Source organism: Mytilus californianus, unplaced genomic scaffold, assembly GCF_021869535.1.
Source record: "Mytilus californianus isolate M0D057914Y unplaced genomic scaffold, xbMytCali1.0.p SCAF_2, whole genome shotgun sequence".
Taxonomy (NCBI): domain Eukaryota; kingdom Metazoa; phylum Mollusca; class Bivalvia; order Mytilida; family Mytilidae; genus Mytilus; species Mytilus californianus.
The window spans coordinates 127,518,182-127,539,906 of record NW_026262668.1 but is presented as its reverse complement, the minus strand read 5'-3'; the positions used below and the strand labels follow the sequence as shown (position 1 = coordinate 127,539,906).

Below are 21,725 nucleotides of genomic sequence, written 5' to 3'. Positions count from 1 at the left end.
TTTTTCTGAGACAAGTTTGTGCGTGGATGATGAATAAATGACTGAGAATTTAACCTCACCATAATAACTATTATATTGTAGTGATACAAATCAGTATACTCTGGTTTGTTGTTATATATTATATTAATATTTGTATATAACAGTTACATGTATATATAATTTTCATCAATTTGTATATCATTCTATTCTACTATTCTAATAATAGTGCAGTGCAAGTGCATGGTGGACACTCTTCTGTAATAATTCGATTTTTCTAATAGATTGGATTTGAGTAGGCATTCATATTTTCCCGCAAAACGTTCATGGGATATTCTTTCAATGCGTTAACACAAATTTTCTGTATTCTTGAATTGTTATTGATATACATATTTCTCATGACAAAACATTTTCATATCATTTATCTATGTTCTTAAAAATTATTTTCATGAATATTTATTGATGAAATTGATATATAACAAGCACTAAGGAATGTAATTTTTCGTTCGGTTATCAGTCAAAAACGAAAGTCACGTGGGTAGAAATGTCTGTGGCAACAATACACCGGAATGCCCTCATGGTCATCTGATGTAAAAACAGCCATCATGTATTTGATCATACAATTAAACCTATTCTTTGATATAGTTCAGAAATTTGGGGACATTTTAGCCCTTTCAAAAAAAAATGAAATCTATGACTACAACTGTAGATCAGGTTTATCCTAAGCTTCTTTCAGAAAGACTACATATTGAATTTTGTAAACTTTTACTTGGCGTTGGCAAAAGGGCAACACATTTTGCCACTCTTTCTGAACTAGGTAGATTTTGACATTGCAAAGTCTATGATCAGATACTGGCAGAGGCTTGAAAATTTAGGTTCATCTTTTCCACTACTAAAGGAGGCATATTTAGAGTCAAAATTACTACATGAGTCAGAAATTTCGTCATGGTATAGATCCTTAAACTTCTTTCTAAAGAATATTAAAGGGGTTGGCAGTTTAGCTTCTGCAAGCAATTATAGCTTTAAGTTTTTATACAAAAAAATGCTGTACCAGTACTATGAGGATTAGTGGACACTTCAAATGCACAACTGTGCTGATGGAAAACTCAAGCTACAGCACTTTCAAGACAAACTTCGGTCTTGAAAGATATCTTATTTTATTGTGATCCCCTGAGCGGAGGAGAAAATTCTCAGGTGCACCTCAAATGAAATTGATGATGATAAATATTTTTATGCTCCCGCCGTAGCTTTCAAGAGTAATGCCCTTTACAAATGGAAAAATTGCTGAATTTTTGTTTCCGTCCTCTAACTTAAGTTTGCCTCAACCAAATGTTATGAATCTTATACACAATGCTTATTACCACAAAACACAGATCAAGATTGAATTTTGGTGGTGTCACTTTTATCGTTCTAGAGTTATGCTCCTTTACAAATGGAAAAATTGCTGAATTTTTAGTTTCTGTTCTCTTACTTAAGTTTACCTCAACCAAATGTTATGAAACTTATACTCAATGCTTATTACCACAAAACTTAGATCAAGTATGAATTTGGGTAGCATTGTTTTTATCGTTCTTGAGTTATGTCCCTTTATAACACTATATGCAAGCAGGGGCATCATCTAAGAGTGTCCCATGGACACATTCCCCATTTATTTTATTTTATGAATGGCTTAGGTGCACCTCAAATGAAATTGATCATGAAAAACATTTTTTATTTTCATGCACATCATGTTGAACTAGGAGAAACTGCATGTACTCCAAGATTAACTCACTCTGTCCTAACTTTAAGCACTTGATTCCTAGCCAAAAATTAATCTGGCTACTTAATGTGAGAGAATGTTGATATATTAATATCTGTTTGTGATCTGATTGATTAAGGCAATGTATAGATTTAGCTTCTCTGCACTAGGCACAATGATGGCATGGTGGTTACCTAGATTCAACAATAATAATAATGTTCTTTTTTGTATTTCTTTTATCATTGACAATCAGAATTATTCCCATATATATATTATATATATATGAGAATTTGTCAATTTGTACTATGTATACTTGGACATGTCATTTAGCATTAACCCTGGTGCCTTTTGTAGTCAGGTCACCTTACAATATGTATCAACCCCTCTGCATCAGGCACGAGGATGACATGCCAAGTTTGTGCATCTGCTCAGAATGTTTTAACCAAATTGTGTATTTGCCTACATGTATACCATGTGCGTCTATCTCCCATGTTTGTCATGCAGCACCATCCCTTGGTGGCTTTTGCAGTTAAGTTACATATCTAATAAATTGCCAATTTATTAAAAGCACTTTTTCATGTTGGGGTGTGCCTGAGAAGGAGGTATTACACTTGTAAATGTATGTGTGTTGTTCATTCATGTTCAAACTGCTTGTTCTTCTTTGTATGTATACTTGATTATTGTTTTTGTGTTGTTGTTTAAATAATGTCTTATATTGTAATATGCTCTTTGTGAGCCCATTTAATGGAAATAAAACATCTTCTTCTCCTTCTTTTTCTTCTATATAGTTGTTAAGATAATCTTTTATAAAGCAATGTCTAACCTTATTATATGTTGAGACACTGAATACAGAATCAAATTGTCATAATATGATGTGATGAGGGTCGTCTCTTTTCCACCCTCATGCTTGTTTTTTATGTACCCAACATTTCAGGCGATTATTAGCTTAATCAAACATTAGTGTTTGTTGTCAGACATAATACATGTCAAACCAGGCAGAAATTAACTTGTCCTCTTTGTTTATATATCATTATCTGCCAAAGCTGACATTCAAATTTAAATTTTGAGGATTTTTTAATGGAGTTATGTTTGTTTTTCAATATTGTTTTACACTAATTGAAACTTTAGGAATCCATTACATATAGAAAATTGTGGTAATAATAGAGAATATCTTGGAAGCTGAATATGACTATAATATTAGTCAAAAGGATGAGCACTATCAAAGTACACTTATTATTTTCACTTTCTGAAGTTTGCCAAGGAAATCCTGGTTTATGTTAGAAAGGCCAATTATACACTGAGATGAATAATTTCCTTCATTGTAAATTCCTAAGTATAACACTTTGATCACATTTATGTAACTACTATTGCTAGTTTTCCCTATTACAACTCCTTACATATACAATGTACTTAGGGAATGACCATTGTGTACAAAAATGAAGATCATTTTCGTGCATATTACGTTAGACAAAAGCCATTAAAGTTTTACATGATAGAAAATTGGTTCCAGGACTAAGAGGTGTAATGCTGCAATTTCACAAGAATATATTTGTAAGCCCTAGGGTAATTTATTCAATCATTAAATATGAAGGAAAGGGAATAAATTATGATGTTTGTCCCTTTAACTATAGGACACCATATGAATATGTGTACCACATATGTCAGTTGCACGTATGATTTGGTTTTTGACATGGCTTTATTAGAATTGTTATGAATGTTATATCTGAATCTGAATTTGCTTTCTTGTTTTCAATTGAAATTTTCTAAGTTTAAAACTGGAATATTTTTGATTAATTTTTGTGTTGTCTGATTTTTTTGTTTTGTATTTTATGATATTCATTTGTATTACATCAAAACATCAATTATCTATCATGGTTGGTTTTAATGATGATAAGCAACATACAATAATTGTTATACTGAAAGAAAATACTTTTATTTTTATACCAGCTCTTTAGAATGCAACTGAAGATAAAAAGGGTGTCTACTAAAACTAGGAATGGATAATTGGCTAGAACTTATCAAACAAATATACTTCCTTTTTCTGACGCAGTCAGTATAATTTTGGTTTGTGACCCATTATAAAGGATGCTTCACTATGGTAACGGCATGCATGATGTCACAAATCTTTACTTTGATTGGACGAAATAACTGAATTGAACAAAAACTAACAAAAAAGATATATGCTACAATAAAAGGACAACATTACGGACATAAAATCAAACTTAAAAATGAAATTATCCAGATAAATAAAAATAAATTCAGGTAAAGAAGGTGTCATTATCACCACTGTCAAATTATTTGGTTTTTGTAGGCTTAGCCTTTAATACATGAATAGGTAAATATCACTGACAGGTTCATAAGATCTACATTGCCCCAGGTCAATTAGGCTATTAATAGCTCAGTGCTATAAATTATATATCTTATCGACTAAAACTTCTAAGGGGTAATAATAATCTCAAACAGTACAAAATATTATACTTGAAATAAAGAATGTCTAAATACATATATCACTAATTTAATTACTTGTCAAAAGCTGTATTAGATCGTCTCTCTTTGGCGTCCATCCGTCCCCAACGTTTTGTATATATGACTTCTCTTCCTATACAGTTAACATCCTTTTAGTCAATGAACGTTTACACTGACTATGTATTGCATTAGTCCTGGCATAGTTTTCCACAGGGATTCTTGGGAAATTTAATTTGAAATGACTGTTACATCATCATTTAGTACATAATGTACATCTCTGGTAATTTTATTCATCCAATATGTCTGTATTTTGTTTACATAACATTAAATAAAACAAACTTAAGGGACATATAGAATTAATACCCAGCTTAGTATGCATAGTAGATTGTATTCATTCAGGATGTACAGTAAAAAGATAACATAAGGTTTGGTGGATCTAAGGCTGACATAACTTTGATCTGCTTTATGTCAGTGGTAGCTCTGCTTTATGTCAGTGTTAGCTCTGCTTTGTGTCAGTGTTAGCTCTGCTTTATGTTAGTGTTAGCTCTGCTTTATGTCAGTGTTAGCTCTGCTTTATGTCAGTGTTAGCTCTGCTTTATGTCAGTGTTATTTCTGCTTTATGTCAGTGTTAGTTCTGCTTTATGTCAGTGTTAGCACTGCTTTATGTCAGTGTTAGCTCTGCTTTATGTCAGTGTTAGCTCTTCTTTATGTCAGTGTTAGCACTGTTTTATGTCAGTGTTAGCTCTGCTTTATGTCAGTGTTAGCTCTGCTTTATGTCAGTGTTAGCTCTGCTTTATGTCAGTGTTAGCGCTGCTTTATGTCAGTGTTAGCTCTGCTTTATGTCAGTGTTAGCTCTGCTTTATGTCAGTGTTAGCACTGTTTTATGTCAGTGTTAGCTCTGCTTTATGTCAGTGTTAGTTCTGCTTTATGTCAGTGTTAGTTCTGCTTTATGTCAGTGTTAGCACTGTTTTATGTCAGTGTTAGCTCTGCTTCATGTCAGTGTTAGCACTGCTTTATGTCAGTGTTAGCATTGCTTTATGTCAGTGTTAGCTCTGCTTTATGTCAGTGTTAGCTCTGCTTTATGTCAGTGTTAGCTCGATTTGGTGTATCTTATTTACACCAAGATTTATGGTTAATGCAAATTGATAAATTTCAGTAATTTACTTTAGGAGGGTTGTCTTTCCACAATTTGACTTTTTTTAACGAAAAGGATAATAAATTACATTTGATAACATCTTGTTAATATAATAGGTCTCTATCCAGTATTTCTAGGTTCATGTTATAGTGTATGCCTTGTTGATAAAGAGAAATGATGTCATTGCTAATTATACTTGTAAAGACACAGAGATGTGAGAAATGTACACTACATAGGTTTTAATCAGCCTTTTCAGATGTAGAATTTCTAGTGGATTGGAAACATGACTTCTAGCAATTATTTTAGACATCAAAAGTCAGGCTTAATAGGAACAGAAGATGTTTCCAAGTCTGCCACTTTCATAAGTAATTATTATGAAGGTTAAATTGTGTGATCAAAATATAACACTCATGTTCTCATAGAAATTCACATTCATCCAGTACTTTTGTATAGTTATCAGAGATTGAAACCTGTTAGAAGTCCTTACATTTTAAAGTTATATGAAAATATGTATATTTTATTTTAATGATTTGGAATACAATGAAAGCTCCTCAGAATACAAATTATTCCAATAAGAATTGGTTTGAGTTTTTCGGAAGGTGGAAACAATATCTCAATTACATCATATTATGGTGTATGCATCCCTGCGCATTAAGTGTTATCCTTGACCGTCCGTCTGTCCCATTTTCATTTCCGTACACTAACTTAAGTTTGCCTCATGCAAATTTTATGAAACTCATACACAATGATAAGAATGAAGACTAACAGACGAGGTTTGAATTTGGGCAGTGAGTCACTTACTGTTCTAGAGTTGTGCCCTTTATCACTTGAAAAATTGCAAAATATTTTCGTTTCCACACTCTAATAAGTTTTCCTCATCCAAATTTTATGAAAATCATACACAACTGCTAAGAACTAAAACTTGCAGACAGAGTTCGAATTTGGGCAGTGAGTCACTCACAGTTCTAGAGTTAAGCCCCTTTATAATTTGGAAAATTGCAAATTATTTTTGTTTCCTCACTCTGACTTAAGTTTGTCTCATCCAAATTTTATGAAACTCATACACAATGCTAAGAATCAGAACACACAGACAGAATTCAAATTTGGGTTGTGAGTCATTACTAATAAAAAAAATATCTACTGAAGAAGTTAGTTACTTAAAAAACATATTTTGAATAATGATAAAAACTAGGATTCTATTGTAATTATGTCTGCAATGAATTGTAGAATAAGTTTTCTTTTTATATTCTTGTTTTTCTTTCTATTTTTCCTTTTTTTTTTGAAAGATATGATTGAATGTCTTACTTATGTCAGTTTTCTGTTTGGAAGTTAAGTTGTAGATTACAAAGAGTAGTGAAGTAATGTGTTTTTAATAAGCTGTTAGATTAATGTAGTTATGAATTGTTTTGACTTAGATCTATGAGCAGTAAAATTGAGCATGTCAAGAAATGAAGAAAAAAGTCAGATTTATTAATGGGATGGAACTAGAAATAAACATACACAATTTCTTTATCTTTTTGATTTAGTTAACAGGGAGCACTTCTTTTATGTCAAGGCTGCTGCATGTTTTATTAAATGGTTGAAAGAAAACTTTGATGCATTATGTTAGAAAGATGAGATTACATTACACAAGACTACTTTGAAAGTCTTCATGCATTAGAGTATTAGGATTAATAAAGATCTTTGTAGACAGTTTTCACTTAATGATGATGTTTCATAAGATTTGAGCTTTACTGCTGAAGATTTCTGACTACACTTTTATTTGATTAGAGTTTTCCTTGTAGTTTTGATATGATGGCTTGGGGACAAATAATTATGTGCAGCTGCTCAGTAATTAGTTTGTACATTTTGTTTATTGGAAAAAATAAGTTCTCCTGCACCATAAAATATGATTTCCTGCTAACTGAGATAAACAAAATCCACTGAAGAGAGGATATTGTAGTGGTACATTTTATAAAAGATATCAAACATTATTGCTGTAAAAGAAGGGGTATTCTGGTTCATTGAAATGGCAAAATTTGTATTGTATAGAGTATGAAATTATATGTCTGCCATATTAACTAGCCACAACTGACAAATGTCACTTCAATCAATATATACCATCTATATTGGCCGTGAATTAATATATACTTATTTCAATTTGGCAAAATTGGTCTTCAAAAAAAATTTCACTTTTTCTCCAGTTTGTGAAATAAATGTTATGAAACATAAAAAACAGGTCAGGTTCAATGTGGATTTTGGTTTTGCCATTTACTGTTAAAGAGTTTTTCTGCAAGTAGGGGTCTAGTAATCTTTGAATTCATGTTGAGCATAAAAGTACCTGTTATCTTATTTATACACTACTACATTTTGCAAATATCCTTGAATTGAATCATTTATAATAAGTCAGATTAAAAAGCATATTATATTATTAAGTTTACATGAAAATGCTACAAAGACTTTTCCATCAAGAGTCTAGTGACTGCAGAGTTTAATTCACATTTATATAACAATGTTAGCTTTTACATATTTTATACAAAAATTGATTAAATTAATCCTCACTATCAGAGGACTCAGAGGAATTCTTCAATTAAGTTAATTGAGTCACTGCATGAAACCAGGAAAACTTTGTTTTTATGTGAAGACTTAAACATAACATGAAATACATCCAGGGCTTTGACAGAATCTAAAAATATTCATTTCATGCAGTGCAAAGTACTTTCTGCTATCCTGCTAATTCCCATATCTGCAGGTTACAGAGGAAATAAATTCTTACACAAATCTGTTTACAGCTTTAAAAACCGGTTAGTTTGATCCCCGTGGCTTAGTTTTACATCATGGTATAATTTCATTATCTTTCTTGTAAGTAGTAAGTATATTAAAAATGTGAGGATCTTTGCAGGTTTCCTTAAATTATTACAGTGAACTAGAGTATACAAAAAGAAAGTAAACAATGTGGTTGTCAGAAAGGCAATATTAGATTTACTTCCACTGTTCTCCATAGGTTGTCATACATCCATCTGATAGATATTGTTTATATCAGTTCATTAATTTATATAGTCCCAAACAAAGTTAAAATGTATCTTCAATTTTTATGGTACCAATTTTGTGGTCATATAATCATAATAGTATGACGTTTTTGTCTTCATCGTCCAAAGACATTGGTTTCCAGACAATAACTTGAGTATAAATGTATGGATCTCTATGAAATTGTATCACAAGGTTCCATACCACAAAAGGAAGCTTGGGGTTGATTTTGGGGGTTATTGTCCTAACTGTTGTAAGATTAAGGGACCAAAAAGGGGCCAAAAACAAGTGTTTTTCTTGTTTCAAGACAAAAACTTATGTATTAATGTATGGATCTCAATGAAATTTTACCACAATGATCCATACCTTAAAAGGAAGGTTGGGATTGATTTCTGGGGTTATTGCCCAAACCGTTTAGGAATTAGGGGCCAAAAAACAAGGATTTTTTGGTTTCTGGACAATAACTTGAGTATTAGTCTATGGATCTCTATGAAATTATACCCCAAGGTTCCATACCAAAAAAAGGAAGGTTGGGATTGGTTTTTGGGGTTATGGCCCTTATCGTTTAGGAAAAAGGAGCCAAAAACAATATTTTTCTAATACTTGGTATAAATTGCTTATCTCTTGACCAATTTCAATGGGGTTTCATTCAAAGTCTTGAATTCTTGGGGTTCTTTGATATACACATCAAGATCCAAAGGGTCCAAAATTAAACTTTGTTTGATTTCAACAAAAATTGAATATATGTGGTTCTTTGATATGTTGAATTTTACTGTGTGTTTAGATTTTGGATTTTGTGCCCTGTTATCAAATTGGTCCACATGGAGGTCAAAAGGGGCCAAAATTAAACTTTGTTTGATTTCATCAAAATTTAAATTCTTGGGGTACTTTGATTTGCTGAACCATGTATTCATATTTTGGATATTAGACTATAACAGGTAAATGTTTAATTTCAAATATTTTAGTCTTTAGACCACATTCATTCTGTGTCAGAAACCTATGCTGTGTCAAATATTTAATCACAATCCAATTTCAGAGCTGTTTCAAGCTTGAATGTAGTGTCCATACTTGCCCCAACTGTTCAGGGTTCAACGTCTGCGGTCATATCAAGCTGTGCCATGCGAAGCAATTTTTCTGCATTGAAATTCTGTACAGTTTGTCATGGACATTGCACATATTGTGACTCCCTGTACTGTTTGTGTTGATGAATCTATTCTTATATAAGTATGTAGGACCTTTTGCTATTCCACTGACTAAGAATTTAAGATGTTTGTACAATAACATGCTACAAGAAAACTATTCTTTACGTGATATATGTATATCAGTCTATTTACACTGGAGCTCAAGGAAGCTAACTGAGCTGTTTTTATCACATCAACATGTGGAGAGAAAATAACTACCAAAAAAGGTTACAAAAGAATATTTCAGACAAAGTTTTTATTATGCATTCACTGAAGCCATATGAATTTTAGATATATTATATATTCCAGGAATTTAAATGGAAGATGTACATGGAGATAGATGAAGATGAAGAAATAGAAGAATTCAATGCAGTCACATGTGTAAAAGATGTAACATTCTTATGTTCTAATGGAACCTCATATAAAATCTCACATGTAAGTCATCTCGTGTTAAAGATGTAAGAATCTTATGTTCTAATGGAACCTCATATAAAATCTCACATGTGAGTCATCTCATGTGTTTAAGATGTAACATTCTCATGTTCTAGTAAACCCCCATAAAAGCTATCATGTAGTCATCTTATGTGTTTAAGAAGTAACATTCTTATGTTCTAATGGAACCTCATATAAAATCTCACATCTTTGTCATCTCATGTGTTAAAGATGTAACATTCTCATGTTCTAGTGAACTCCCACAAAAGCTATCATGTAGCAATCTCATGTGTTTAAGATGTAACATTCTTTGTTCTAATGAAAAGTCATATAAAATCTCACATGTGTAAGTCATCTCATGTGTAAAATATGTAACATACTGAAGACTTGCTTTAATTTCAGAATTTTGACAACAGTGCTGGGGGATAGTTGTCTCATTGGCAATCACACCACATATTATTTTTATATTGATAATTTTTTCTTAGCTTTTAAACTTTCTTATGTTTTAATAAAATATTTATGGAAAAAGAGGCATCTTTATTTTACAGGTATGCAGAAAATGTTTCATATGAACTTTAAATGACATGAATTTTGTTTTTCATATGCAAATCACCATTATTTATATTTTAATTTAGATTAGACTACATACAGATGTCTACATCATTGTTGTCATATATAAAACAAGCACATACATAAACTTAATCCAAGTTATCTATATGTAGATAGGAAGTATGGCAGACAATATAAATCTGTAACAACTTCAATTAAAACTGCAGATAGTTCATTTTAGTATGCAGATTTAAGAATGAGAGTCATTGCTTGTGGTAAACTGACAGACTCATCCTATATCTTTTCTTTTTATATCCCCAACCCAGGGGGTGGGTCTTTATTACAATCACCCTGTATGTCCTTTCTTCTAACAAATATTTTTTGTCCCACTTAAAAAAAAACAAACTTGTAACAGAATGACTGTATAATCATCAGCTTGATAGTGATGTGTTGTAATGTGTGGGCAGTTTATGGATCTGTCAGATATCATTTTCCTGTTTTAATACCAATACTTTGAATTTTTCAATATGATGAATGAGCTTTAAAATATACGTCACATTTTCCCCCCAATACTAACCAACAAAATGACTTGACATTTGGTCAGCAACTGAACATTGTTGAGTTGAAATATGATTTTTATACGACCGCAAAAAAATTTTGAGGTCGTATATTGGTATGACGTTGGCGTCGTCATCGTCGTCCGAAGACACTTTGGTTTTCTCACTCTAACTTTAGTTTAAGTGAATGGATCTCTATTTTACCATAAGGTTCAATACCACAAAAGGAAGGTGGTGATTGATTTTGGGGGTTATGGTACCAACAGTTAAGGAATTAGGGACCAAAAAGGGGCCAAAAATAAGCATTTTTGTAACTTCCAGACATAACTTGTGTGTTAGTGTATGGATCTCTCTGACATTGTACCACAAGGTTCCATATCACAAAGGGAATGCTGGGATTGATTTTGGGGGTAATTGCCTCCAAATTTTAGGAATTAGGGGCCAAAAAGGGGCAAAAAACAAGCATTTTTCTAGTTTCATGACAATAACTTGTGTGTAAGTCTATGGATCTCTCTGACATTGTACCACAAGGTTCCATATCACAAAGGGAATGCTGGGATTGATTTTGGGGGTAATTGCCTCCAAATTTTAGGAATTAGGGGCCAAAAAGGGGCAAAAACAAGCATTTTTCTAGTTTCATGACAATAACTTGTGTTCAAGTGTATGGATCTTTATGAAATTGTACTACAAGGTTCCATATCACAAAGGGAAAGCAGGAATTGAGTTTGGGGGTAATTGCCCAAAACATTTAGGAATAAGGGGCCAAAAATAAGCATTTTTCTAGTTTCCAGACAATAACTTGTGTTCAAGTGTATGGATCTCTCTGAAATTGTACTGCAAGGTACCATACCACAAAGGGAAGGCTGGGATTGATTTTGGGGGTAATTCCCTCAAAATTTTAGGAATTAGGGGCCATAAAAGGGCAAAAAAACAAGCATTTTTCTAGTTTCAGGACAATAACTTGTGTGTAAGTGTATGGATCTTTATGAAATTATACTGCAAGGTTCCATATCATAAAGGGAAAGCTGGGTTTGAGTTTGGGGGTAATTGCCCTAAACATTAAGGAATTTGGGGCCAAAAAGGGGCCAAAAAAACAAGCATTTTTCTAGTTTCCAGACAATAACTTGTGTTCAAGTGTATGGATCTCTCTGAAATTGTACTGCAAGGTACCATACCACTGTCACGGATAGACGAGAGCTGACTTAGGAGTTTGTACTTACAGATAATAAATGACTACTACTTTAAACAAAATAACAATTTAATTAGGTACAAATTTACAAATATAAATAGATGAAATCAAATGAAATAATACTGTCAAATGTTTAATGAACTGTTCCTTCTTCTTTATATTAAACTATGAAATCTGGATAAACGATACTACGGAATTTTACGTATTTGGTTTTCGGTAACTACACAAAACTGGCCCAACATAAGCGGTGTACACATTACGGCTGCCCTATTGTCTAGACTCGACTCCAAATATTCTATGTTGCCAAACTATTGATGATAAACACGGAACGCCGCACTTTCAACAGGTTTCACCACCATCTGTACTATATCTCCATACTTTACAATACAAAACTACATACACCTAGCCCGCAAACTGGGACCTATTGAAATACATACTGTACGTTAAGATACAATACTATACTTAAGAAATATACATATGGGAAGGCTGGGATTGAGTTTGGGGGTGATGAATCATAGGGGGTTCAAAAAATTGGGGGGGGGATTTTTTTTCCCCTTTTTTTTCTTTAAAATTTTCCATTTTAAATTGGTTATTTCTGATTTATATATAAAAGCAAATAATAATGATATGGTTTGAATAGGTAAATTAAAAAAAATTAAGTTCTTAGACCACATTCATTCTGTGTCAGAAACCTATGCTGTGTCAAATATTTAATTACAATCCAAATTCAGTGCTGTATCAAGCTTGAATGTTGTGTCCATACTTGCCCCAACTGTTCAGGGTTCGACCTCTGTGGTCATATCAAGCTGCGCACCAGCGGAGCATTTTATTGAATCTGTCAGACACCTACTTCCTGTTTTTTGATACTTTGAATTAGGAGTGGGGGTATGTAGTAGAATTTTTTTTCATTATTTTTTAGGAGAAAAATACTGGTAGATAATACACCGTATCGCTATTTATTCCATTCGGATAAGTTTTAGAATTACACAACTCTTTCAAACCAGTTGAAGCTATCTGGGGCCTTGTTTAAACAATGACTGTGCATAAAAATTTTCAAAGAGTTATATTTAAACCATTGTAAACACTTCAAACAAACCATTTTTCTTACTTTAATTAGTGCTTAAAAAATTTGATCATAAACTATACAAAGGAGTAGGTCCGGTAAGGGCCGATTTTGGCCCAAAACTTCAGGTTAATCTGATGATAGATTTTGGACACTTGTCAAACACTTAAGTGTCTACTTTAGTAGATTCAATTAGTTTATGTGACAGATTTGGACTGATTTAGTCAGTAATGACGCTCAAATTCAAGCTTAAATATTAAAAATCTATCAAATATGCCATAATATGTCATTTTTTAGATGGTTTTTGTCAAAAATAAAAATGGCCGCATCCGTGTTCATCCTCAACCGTTATATATGTTATGTATTATCATCAAATACAACTTACATTTAAATATTAAGAATGAACTTAAATGCAGCCACTTCCATTTTAGACGAAAATCGTCTAAAAATTACCTCAAATGCTAAAATTGTGAAGATTTCAGTAATTTAGCATGACTTAATGATGCTAGTACCTGATACATGTGCATTGTATGGTCAAAAAAGCCCATATTCATGTTACAGAAGTATTCTTCTTTCCAATAAATAGCTAAAAGTTTACATTTTAACAATTTTGTAAAACTGCTATATTTTGGGGCCAAAAAGGGGTCTTACTGAACCTACTCCTTTCAAAAATGTTCACTTTCTACATGTTTTCCTCCCTCAGCTCATTACTGATGACCTTTGTTTTTGCAACACTTGACCCAAACAGGAAGTTGTCTAAGTGACTGTTTTTTTCTGATTGGACTAAATAGCTATATGGTGTATTTTATGTTTTGTGCTTATACTGGTTGTTTGCAAATGGCCAACAGTAGTTATTTTTTTAAAAGTATATTAAAAATTTCACATCAATAAATCTTTATTTTTTATTTTCAGCCACCATTTATCATGGAGAAGTGGGTTACCGGCTCCACACTTAACATGATTATCGATTGCCAAGTAAATTTTGAGGTACAGATTGCTTTAAAAAAGAAATCAGTATTATTTTTTATTAAGATATTTTTATAGAAATTATTTTTTATTGTAACTATTTAATTGATGAATATTACTGTAAATGTCACATGATCTTGTAAAAAATGCCAACATACAAATGTACATTGTATAATGTAAGTTTATCTTAGCGAGACAGAAACCCAATGATACAAAACAATACAAAACATCTAGAGGTCAACATACAGTCTTCAATTGTCAATACAATATGTCAAGTTCTAAATTATTTAGTCTCTAGAAAAGTTTTAAAACAATTAAACAGAGACCAACAAAGATATGTCACCAACAGCAAAGTTAAGTTATAAGTAAAAACAACTATTGACAAGATTCTTTTTTTTTATGTGTTTATTGGCAAAACTACATATAAATAATGATAGTATATGGTATAATTACGGTATAGACAAGATTCTTGTTATTGGACAGACACATGTAGCAGGTATGTAATACAGTAAACTAACATTTGTTGAAGACTAACAAATTATATTCTGCTTCCATTGATTAAACACTCAAGGCTAGGAATCCATTTTAGTTATCATTTTATCTTTTTGTTTTGTTTTGTTTCAGAAATCTGTAAGGAAGCCTAAAATGATAAGGTATCAGCACACTCTGGATCCACAGGGAACCAGTTCTGGTCAGCATGTTGTGACTCTTACCTTACAACAATTGGAAGGGACAGAACTATTAGAAAGTAATTCTTCACCAACCCATAAAGTTGTACATCAGAGTCAGAGCTCTCCTGATTTACAGGGTGTGTGGTCACAGAGAAGTTTATTCACAACTCGGACATTACCAGAAAGTAAAGGTTAGTCAAAGTTATCCATATTTACAGGGTGTGTGGTCACAGAGAAGTTTATTCACAACTCAGACATTACCAGAAAGTAAAGGTTAGTCAGAGTTATCCATATTTACAGGATGTGTGGTCACAATGAAGTTTATTTACAACTCAGACATTACCTGAAAGTAAAGGTTTGAGTTTTAATCTGTTACAAATAAACTTTTTGCAGATACTCAATATATGTCTGTCAAGATATTGTTTTGGACACAATCATGAACCATAAACAATATCTTTACCATACTTGATTTGATAAAGACCCATGCTGGGAGTGAGGAGGCACCCTATTAATTTTAGGGTCAGTAGGTCAAAATTCAAGAGTCAATGTAGCTATTAAGAGACTGCAATTTGGGCAAAACTTGACCAAACTTGGTTTGACAATGCTACTTGTGTTGAGAAAGAACCCTTTTGATTTTTGGGTTAAGGTCACAGTAGCTATTAATATACTGAAATTTTTCTGGATAACAATTTTTGAACTGTTTATGCATTTTTTCTCAAAACTTGGAATGAAGAAGCCCTCTATTTATTTTTGAGGTCATAGGGTCAAATGTCAAGGTCACAACAGCAATTGATGGATGAAATTTTGGCCAAATTTGTTATCTGGGTTAAATCTTTTTCACCTTAAGTCCAACATTCACCAAGGTTATCTTGAGAATACCCCTTTGAAAAAACAAGATTGTTGATTTGGGATCAATAGGTAAATTATTTTTCAAATCATGTGACACACTACTTTGTTAAACCTTAAACACCGGAGAAACATTGTTTAGGAATGGAAATCAAAATGAAAACAAATAGAAATGGCAACCACTGTGATGGAAACCAAAAAATACTTCAGCGTGCAATTGAGCTTGAGGCCAAGTCAGAAGCATATTCATGTATATTTCTTGCAGCCAAACTACATACCAAATATAGTTGATTTATCATATATAGTTACTGATGATTGGACTCCCAACAAGAAAACTTAACCTGGATACTGGAGTGTGAAATTGAGTTCAAGGACATATGATAAACATGATAAATGTCAATAGAACAACAGATTGAAGTAAAACATTTTTGTTTGATAATATTTATGTTTGTTTTTGGAGATACAGTATATCATTCCAATGTGGACAAACTGTGTGCCACTTATTTTAGATTTATTCTTTACTGTTGCAAATCAAAGTTAATTGCTAAACTACATAAACACCACTTGGTATATCTTTTTGATAATACCTGCAGATATCTAAGTGATATTTTGTCTGTAAAAGGGGCATTAGCTGTCAAATTCATGTTCACTGATTTGACTCAAATTTTCATATTTGATTTGTAACATACTAAAACATATGTCAAAATTACAAAAAGTCTATAAAACAATTAACAATGCATGGACTTGATAATATGTATCAACATTTCGTGTGTATTTTTGTCTAGACGTCATCTAATTTACCATCGAGATGACCTCCAGAGACTGCCAACGGTCATATAACCCGATATAAACATAAATATAAATTTTAACAGATAATGACCACGTGCAATTGGATTTTTCTTAGACTGTTTGATTTCATATTGTAGGTTAAAAAGTATGTTTATAATCGTTGTTACCTGTATAAGAATGATTTTTTTGTGGATTGAATCAGTCAACCAAATGGTTCATCCTTGTTTCACTTTCAATGTTGACATTCTTTTCCTTATTAAAAATAGCTGAATGCATGCGTAACCCATGTCCAGCTTATGGCTTGAATTGAAGGTCACATGAATATGGATTCAATGAGGTTGAATTATTCACTTGCAAGTGAATAATTCATCAGTGATGTTTATTTTGACAAAATTGAACCAAATTGGCTGCTAAAAGCGAATTATTATTTTACTATTTCACTTTCTTTAATGATTGAACAAAAAAAAATAACCTTTTGATTTTTTTCATATCTCGTAGCTAATGCCCCTTTAATAATCTAGTTTTTTCTAATCATACAACTTTATTTGGTAAAAAAAATAAAATTTTGCAAAAGAAAAATTTCCAAGGTTTCTTGGTTGCAAGAAATTTATGTGCATCTGACATATGGCCTTGAGCTCAACATCATGCTCTATTGTCCAGGTTAAGTTCAGTTCTCAGTATATAATCATGGTTAACAATAATATTTTGTAATTGTATTGGTTGCAAGGAGTTTATATCTATCTGATATATGTCATATGGCCTTGACCTCATTTCCAGTGTTCATTTTAGTTTATTAAGTGTCGTAGCTCAGAAATTGTACATCATAAGTTGTTAATATTCTGCATGTGAATTAATTACCTTACATGAACATGTACACATTGAAGATTTCATTTGACCAGTGAAGTGACCTCAGTTTGAGTGTCAATTGCTTTTAAAAATTCCAATATCAAAGCAGTAAGACCTTTATATATGTTTACTCTTGTACCAAAAACCCTTCTTTAAAGTATTAGCCAATGGTTGGAGATGGTTATAAATTGAATAAAACACTAACACAATAGCATACTGGGCTGTTCCATTAGAAAAGATTATGTTTTGGACAAAGTCACGAAAATGAAAGGAAACTCGCCCATTGTATTTTTCTTTTTGTTATAGGAACAGTTGCCAATTGGTCATCAGTAGTGTCTGGCAGGAAACCTTCTAATCCAGACTTATTTTCTGTTCCAAATATTATATATCCTTCACCAAAGCCTATTCCTGGAACTCCTCACCAGTTATACCCATCCCCAGGATCTCCCTCACTCCAACGATTTGCTTCATCATCACCACAAAGTTCTCCAGGAATGACGTCATCCGACTCTCCCTCACTTCAACGATTTGCTTCATCATCACAACAGAGTTCTCCAGGAATGACGTCATCAGGATCAGGATCTGGTTCACTGTCTGTATCAAGTCAGAAATCTCCATGGTTCTCAAGCAACCCAAAATCACGTAGGGCGTCAGGGTCTAGTGCGGAATCTGCTAGAAATCCTCCACCTCAGCCACCTAACAAGAAAGACCAGGGGAAAGAGGGCTCATCAAAGAAAAGATCTGGGGAACATCAGAAAGAGAGCAGGGTAACCTTTGCCCTTTCTGGTTCAGAATCATCAGTTAACAGTGGCAGTGCAGAATCAGGATTTAGCGAGAAGACTGAAAAACCTGAGGGGGCATCCTATGCTGATGTTTGTAGCAAATGTTTGGAATCAATGGAAACAAAGTCACATAGTGAGTCACACAGAGGCAGAGGTCATCACTATAGTTACCAGACTAATAGAGGTCACCATCACCAAGTTGCTCATCAGACACGTCCCAGTAGAGGCCCATATAGGGGTAACCAAAGACCTCAAAGTGCTGATGTATATAGGAGAGGTAATCAAGACTATCATCAGAATGAGAGTTACCGTGGTTATAGAGGTCGAGGTCAAAGTCAGAGAGGTGATAGAGGTTATAGAGGGAGAAACAGAGGTAATTTAAGATTAAGTAGTGGGCCAAGGGATAGACGATTCAGATCAGGAAATGACTATCATAGAAGTTTTAGTGATCCAAAACCAGACATTGATAAAATGACAAATAGCTTAAGTTTAGAGGACAGGGCAAGGACAAGTAGTGCTAATCTGAGACATTCTAGTGGGCAACGAGATAATAGTAACAATGAAAGACATACCAGACATTTTAGTGGAAACCAAGACGACAGTGATAAACAAGAAAAGTAATTCTGTATGAAAGTGATGATGTCAGTGATTTTATTTTGTTACAACTTGAAAAAGATATCCTCTAATGGTGCAGCTCTGATTCAGTTTTTCACTGAACCATTTCTGTAGAACTATATGTAGCCAAATCAAGAAATCAAATGAAATCTTCTCAGGACACATTGTTTACTGGTTGTAAATGGCTTATGTTGTACTATCTTTACCCCTTTAAAGGGTCAGTTCAAGTTCAGTGACAGAAATTATGTAAGTTATATGTGTCTTAACAAATTGTAAAACATTTTCTGAATTTGTTCATTAATTCAAATGCATTTGTCTTCTTTCAAACTAAGTCTTTATATTACAACTAAAAAACATTAAATGGTGAAAGATTTAGTTTAGGTAATATATTGATGAAATTTTATTTATGTTTCAAAATAAATAATCAATAAATTTATGCACCCATGATAGATTTATGGAAGCATATATATAGCCTCAACTTTGTCCCAATCAAATGGTTTACGGTTGATAACTCAGGTTTGCTTTGGAGTACAATTTTGTAACTTTTAATAATTACTTTTTATTATGAAATAAAGTTCAGTTCTTGCTGTTGCCCCATTTTTCATTTCATGGTTAGCCCCTTGAATTGTTGCCAAATGGTAGAAAGGGATTTCCTATAAGCCACGACCTTATAAAGGAGTAGGACTGGTAAGACCCTTTTGTGGCCCCACAATATAGCATTTAAAACTTTGTTAAAAATGTAAACTTTAAGCTATTTATTGGAAAGAAGAATACTTTTGTTACATAAATATGGGTTTTTTTTTTACATTACACTGCACATGCATCAGGTACTAGCATCATTAATTCATGCAAAATTACTGCAATCTTGAATCACAATTTTAGCATTTGCGCTAATTTTTGGACGTTTTTTTGTCTAAAATGGCGGTGGCCGCACTTGCGTTCAGTCTTAATATTCAAATATATGTTGTATTTGATGATGATACATAACATATATAAAGGTTGAGACTGAACACGAATGCGGCCACTTCCATTTGAGACTGAACACGAATGTGGCCACTTCCATATTAGACAAAAACCATCTGAAAAGTGACGTTTTGTGGTATATCTGATAGATTTTTCATATACAAGCTTGAATTTGGGCGTCTTTAATGACCAAATCTTTTACATAAACTAATGGAATTAACTGAAGACAACACTTTTTAAAAAACGTCAAATGTACTTCAAATTTTAGGCCAAAATGAGCCCTTACCGAACTTCTCCTTTTCAGTATTAAGTTTGATTTTCACCAATCACATTTACTGTTGGAGATTTATTCTCCGTTTATTGTCTGGAAATGGTACAATTGATAATTTCTAGTAGTTTCTAGATGATAAATTGGTTTGTTATGAGATCTAAATATGTCTTTAACCTTTTTGGGGTTCTGTCAGGATGGGGTTTTGGGAGCACCTGTTGGCTTTACCTGATGTTCACTTGTTTATGCTACAGAAACTGATCAATTTAAATGCAGTAATTTTCCTTAAGTTTCCAACTTCTGTATGCAAATTGATAATATGCTAGGTCTGAAGAGGAAGTCATTTGAATAAGAAATATTAAACCCTTGATTTGACAATCATTAATGGAGAATAATCATTTGTCACAAAGATTAGTTAGTACCAGAAAACTTATTCTCCTAGATGAAGAAAAGCAGTAATTATTGATTGAAATAATTAAAAAGAAGAATTTTGACAATCCTTTAACTCCTGAGATCACTTGTCAGATAAGTTTTGTCAGCACAATGAGTTTTTGACAAATTAATCAGTTTTTGTAATGATTTGTATAATCATTTGTGTTCAGCGTAGAGGCTTTTACAGGGGTATTATGGGTCTTCATGGAAACAATTTTAAAAGATATACCAGTAACAAAATATTAAACCTGTTCTGTAAAATTTCATTTGCTTAAAATTTACTACATATAATTGTATTAGTTTTTTATTATGTTAAATTGAATTACATGTACAACATATTAATTCATCAAAATTAATATGTGAATAATTTGTGAGTTAGAATTAAAAGGTGTCATTTCAAAGTAATTAATAATGATTTTATTTTCCATTTCTTAACAATCAAATTAGGTTTTCCACTAAGTTTATGAATATTTTCCCTCAGGGCCTCCTTTCATTCCACTTAAGTGATAGAATAACAAAAAGATTATGGTGCACTGATAATATTTGTGTTTTATTCATAATAATTACACAGGAAACAAACCTGCTTGGAGACATGGTGTCTTTTACTTCAGTTGATTACAGACATGTTCAGTGGTTCTGAAAGATGCACTGATAATTCCTCATGTTAATAAATATATTGAATCGTAATTTTATGAAATTGACAGACTTTTAAAATTTTCTTTCAAAAGACTTTGTTGTAAGAGCTGTATTCCCTTTTAAGATCTATGATAAAGACACATAGAATTATATATTTCGATGTTAAAGCTTTTTATCATCTGATTTTTTTACTAATAATGTTCAGAAGCATGTCCAGAAATGACATTTACCTCTACTCCATATCTCTGTCAATGTATATTTGTTCTACCTAACGTCCTCCACCATTCTCAGTCCTTGGGGGACTAAAAAGGACAAAATCGTTTCTAAAATTCAATTTTACTGCACTAAATATATTTGTGTGTGACTACCTTAACATGTGGTGGGAAAGAGAGAGAGAGAGAAGGCATGCTAATGAAATATGATACAGAGGATATAGATGATTATATTATTTACAAACATCATCCCAGAGCACCCCTGTGATTCAGGTATGATATGTACTGAACTACGTTTCCAACAACCATAATACAAATCAAGTATATAACATAACAGAAGTTCCCCTGGAAACTTTGTTCTAAACAATGCCATACAAATCAAGTATATAACATAACAGAAGTTCCCC

General features: G+C 32.5%; 1 protein-coding gene across 1 annotated transcript in view; it reads left to right on the top strand.

Annotated features, from left to right (window-relative positions):
- LOC127730966 (mitogen-activated protein kinase kinase kinase 20-like) overlaps positions 1–21,030 on the top strand; it is a 65,071-nt gene extending 44,041 nt beyond the window's left edge. Inside the window, exons 18-21 of the mRNA XM_052239602.1 lie at positions 9,812–9,937; positions 14,205–14,279; positions 14,883–15,120; positions 17,717–21,030. Coding sequence (XP_052095562.1) covers positions 9,812–9,937; positions 14,205–14,279; positions 14,883–15,120; positions 17,717–18,813 — 1,536 coding nt within the window. The 3' untranslated portion in view covers positions 18,814–21,030. The remainder of the gene's footprint in view (positions 1–9,811; positions 9,938–14,204; positions 14,280–14,882; positions 15,121–17,716) is intronic.
- Positions 21,031–21,725: the final 695 nt, after the last annotated feature.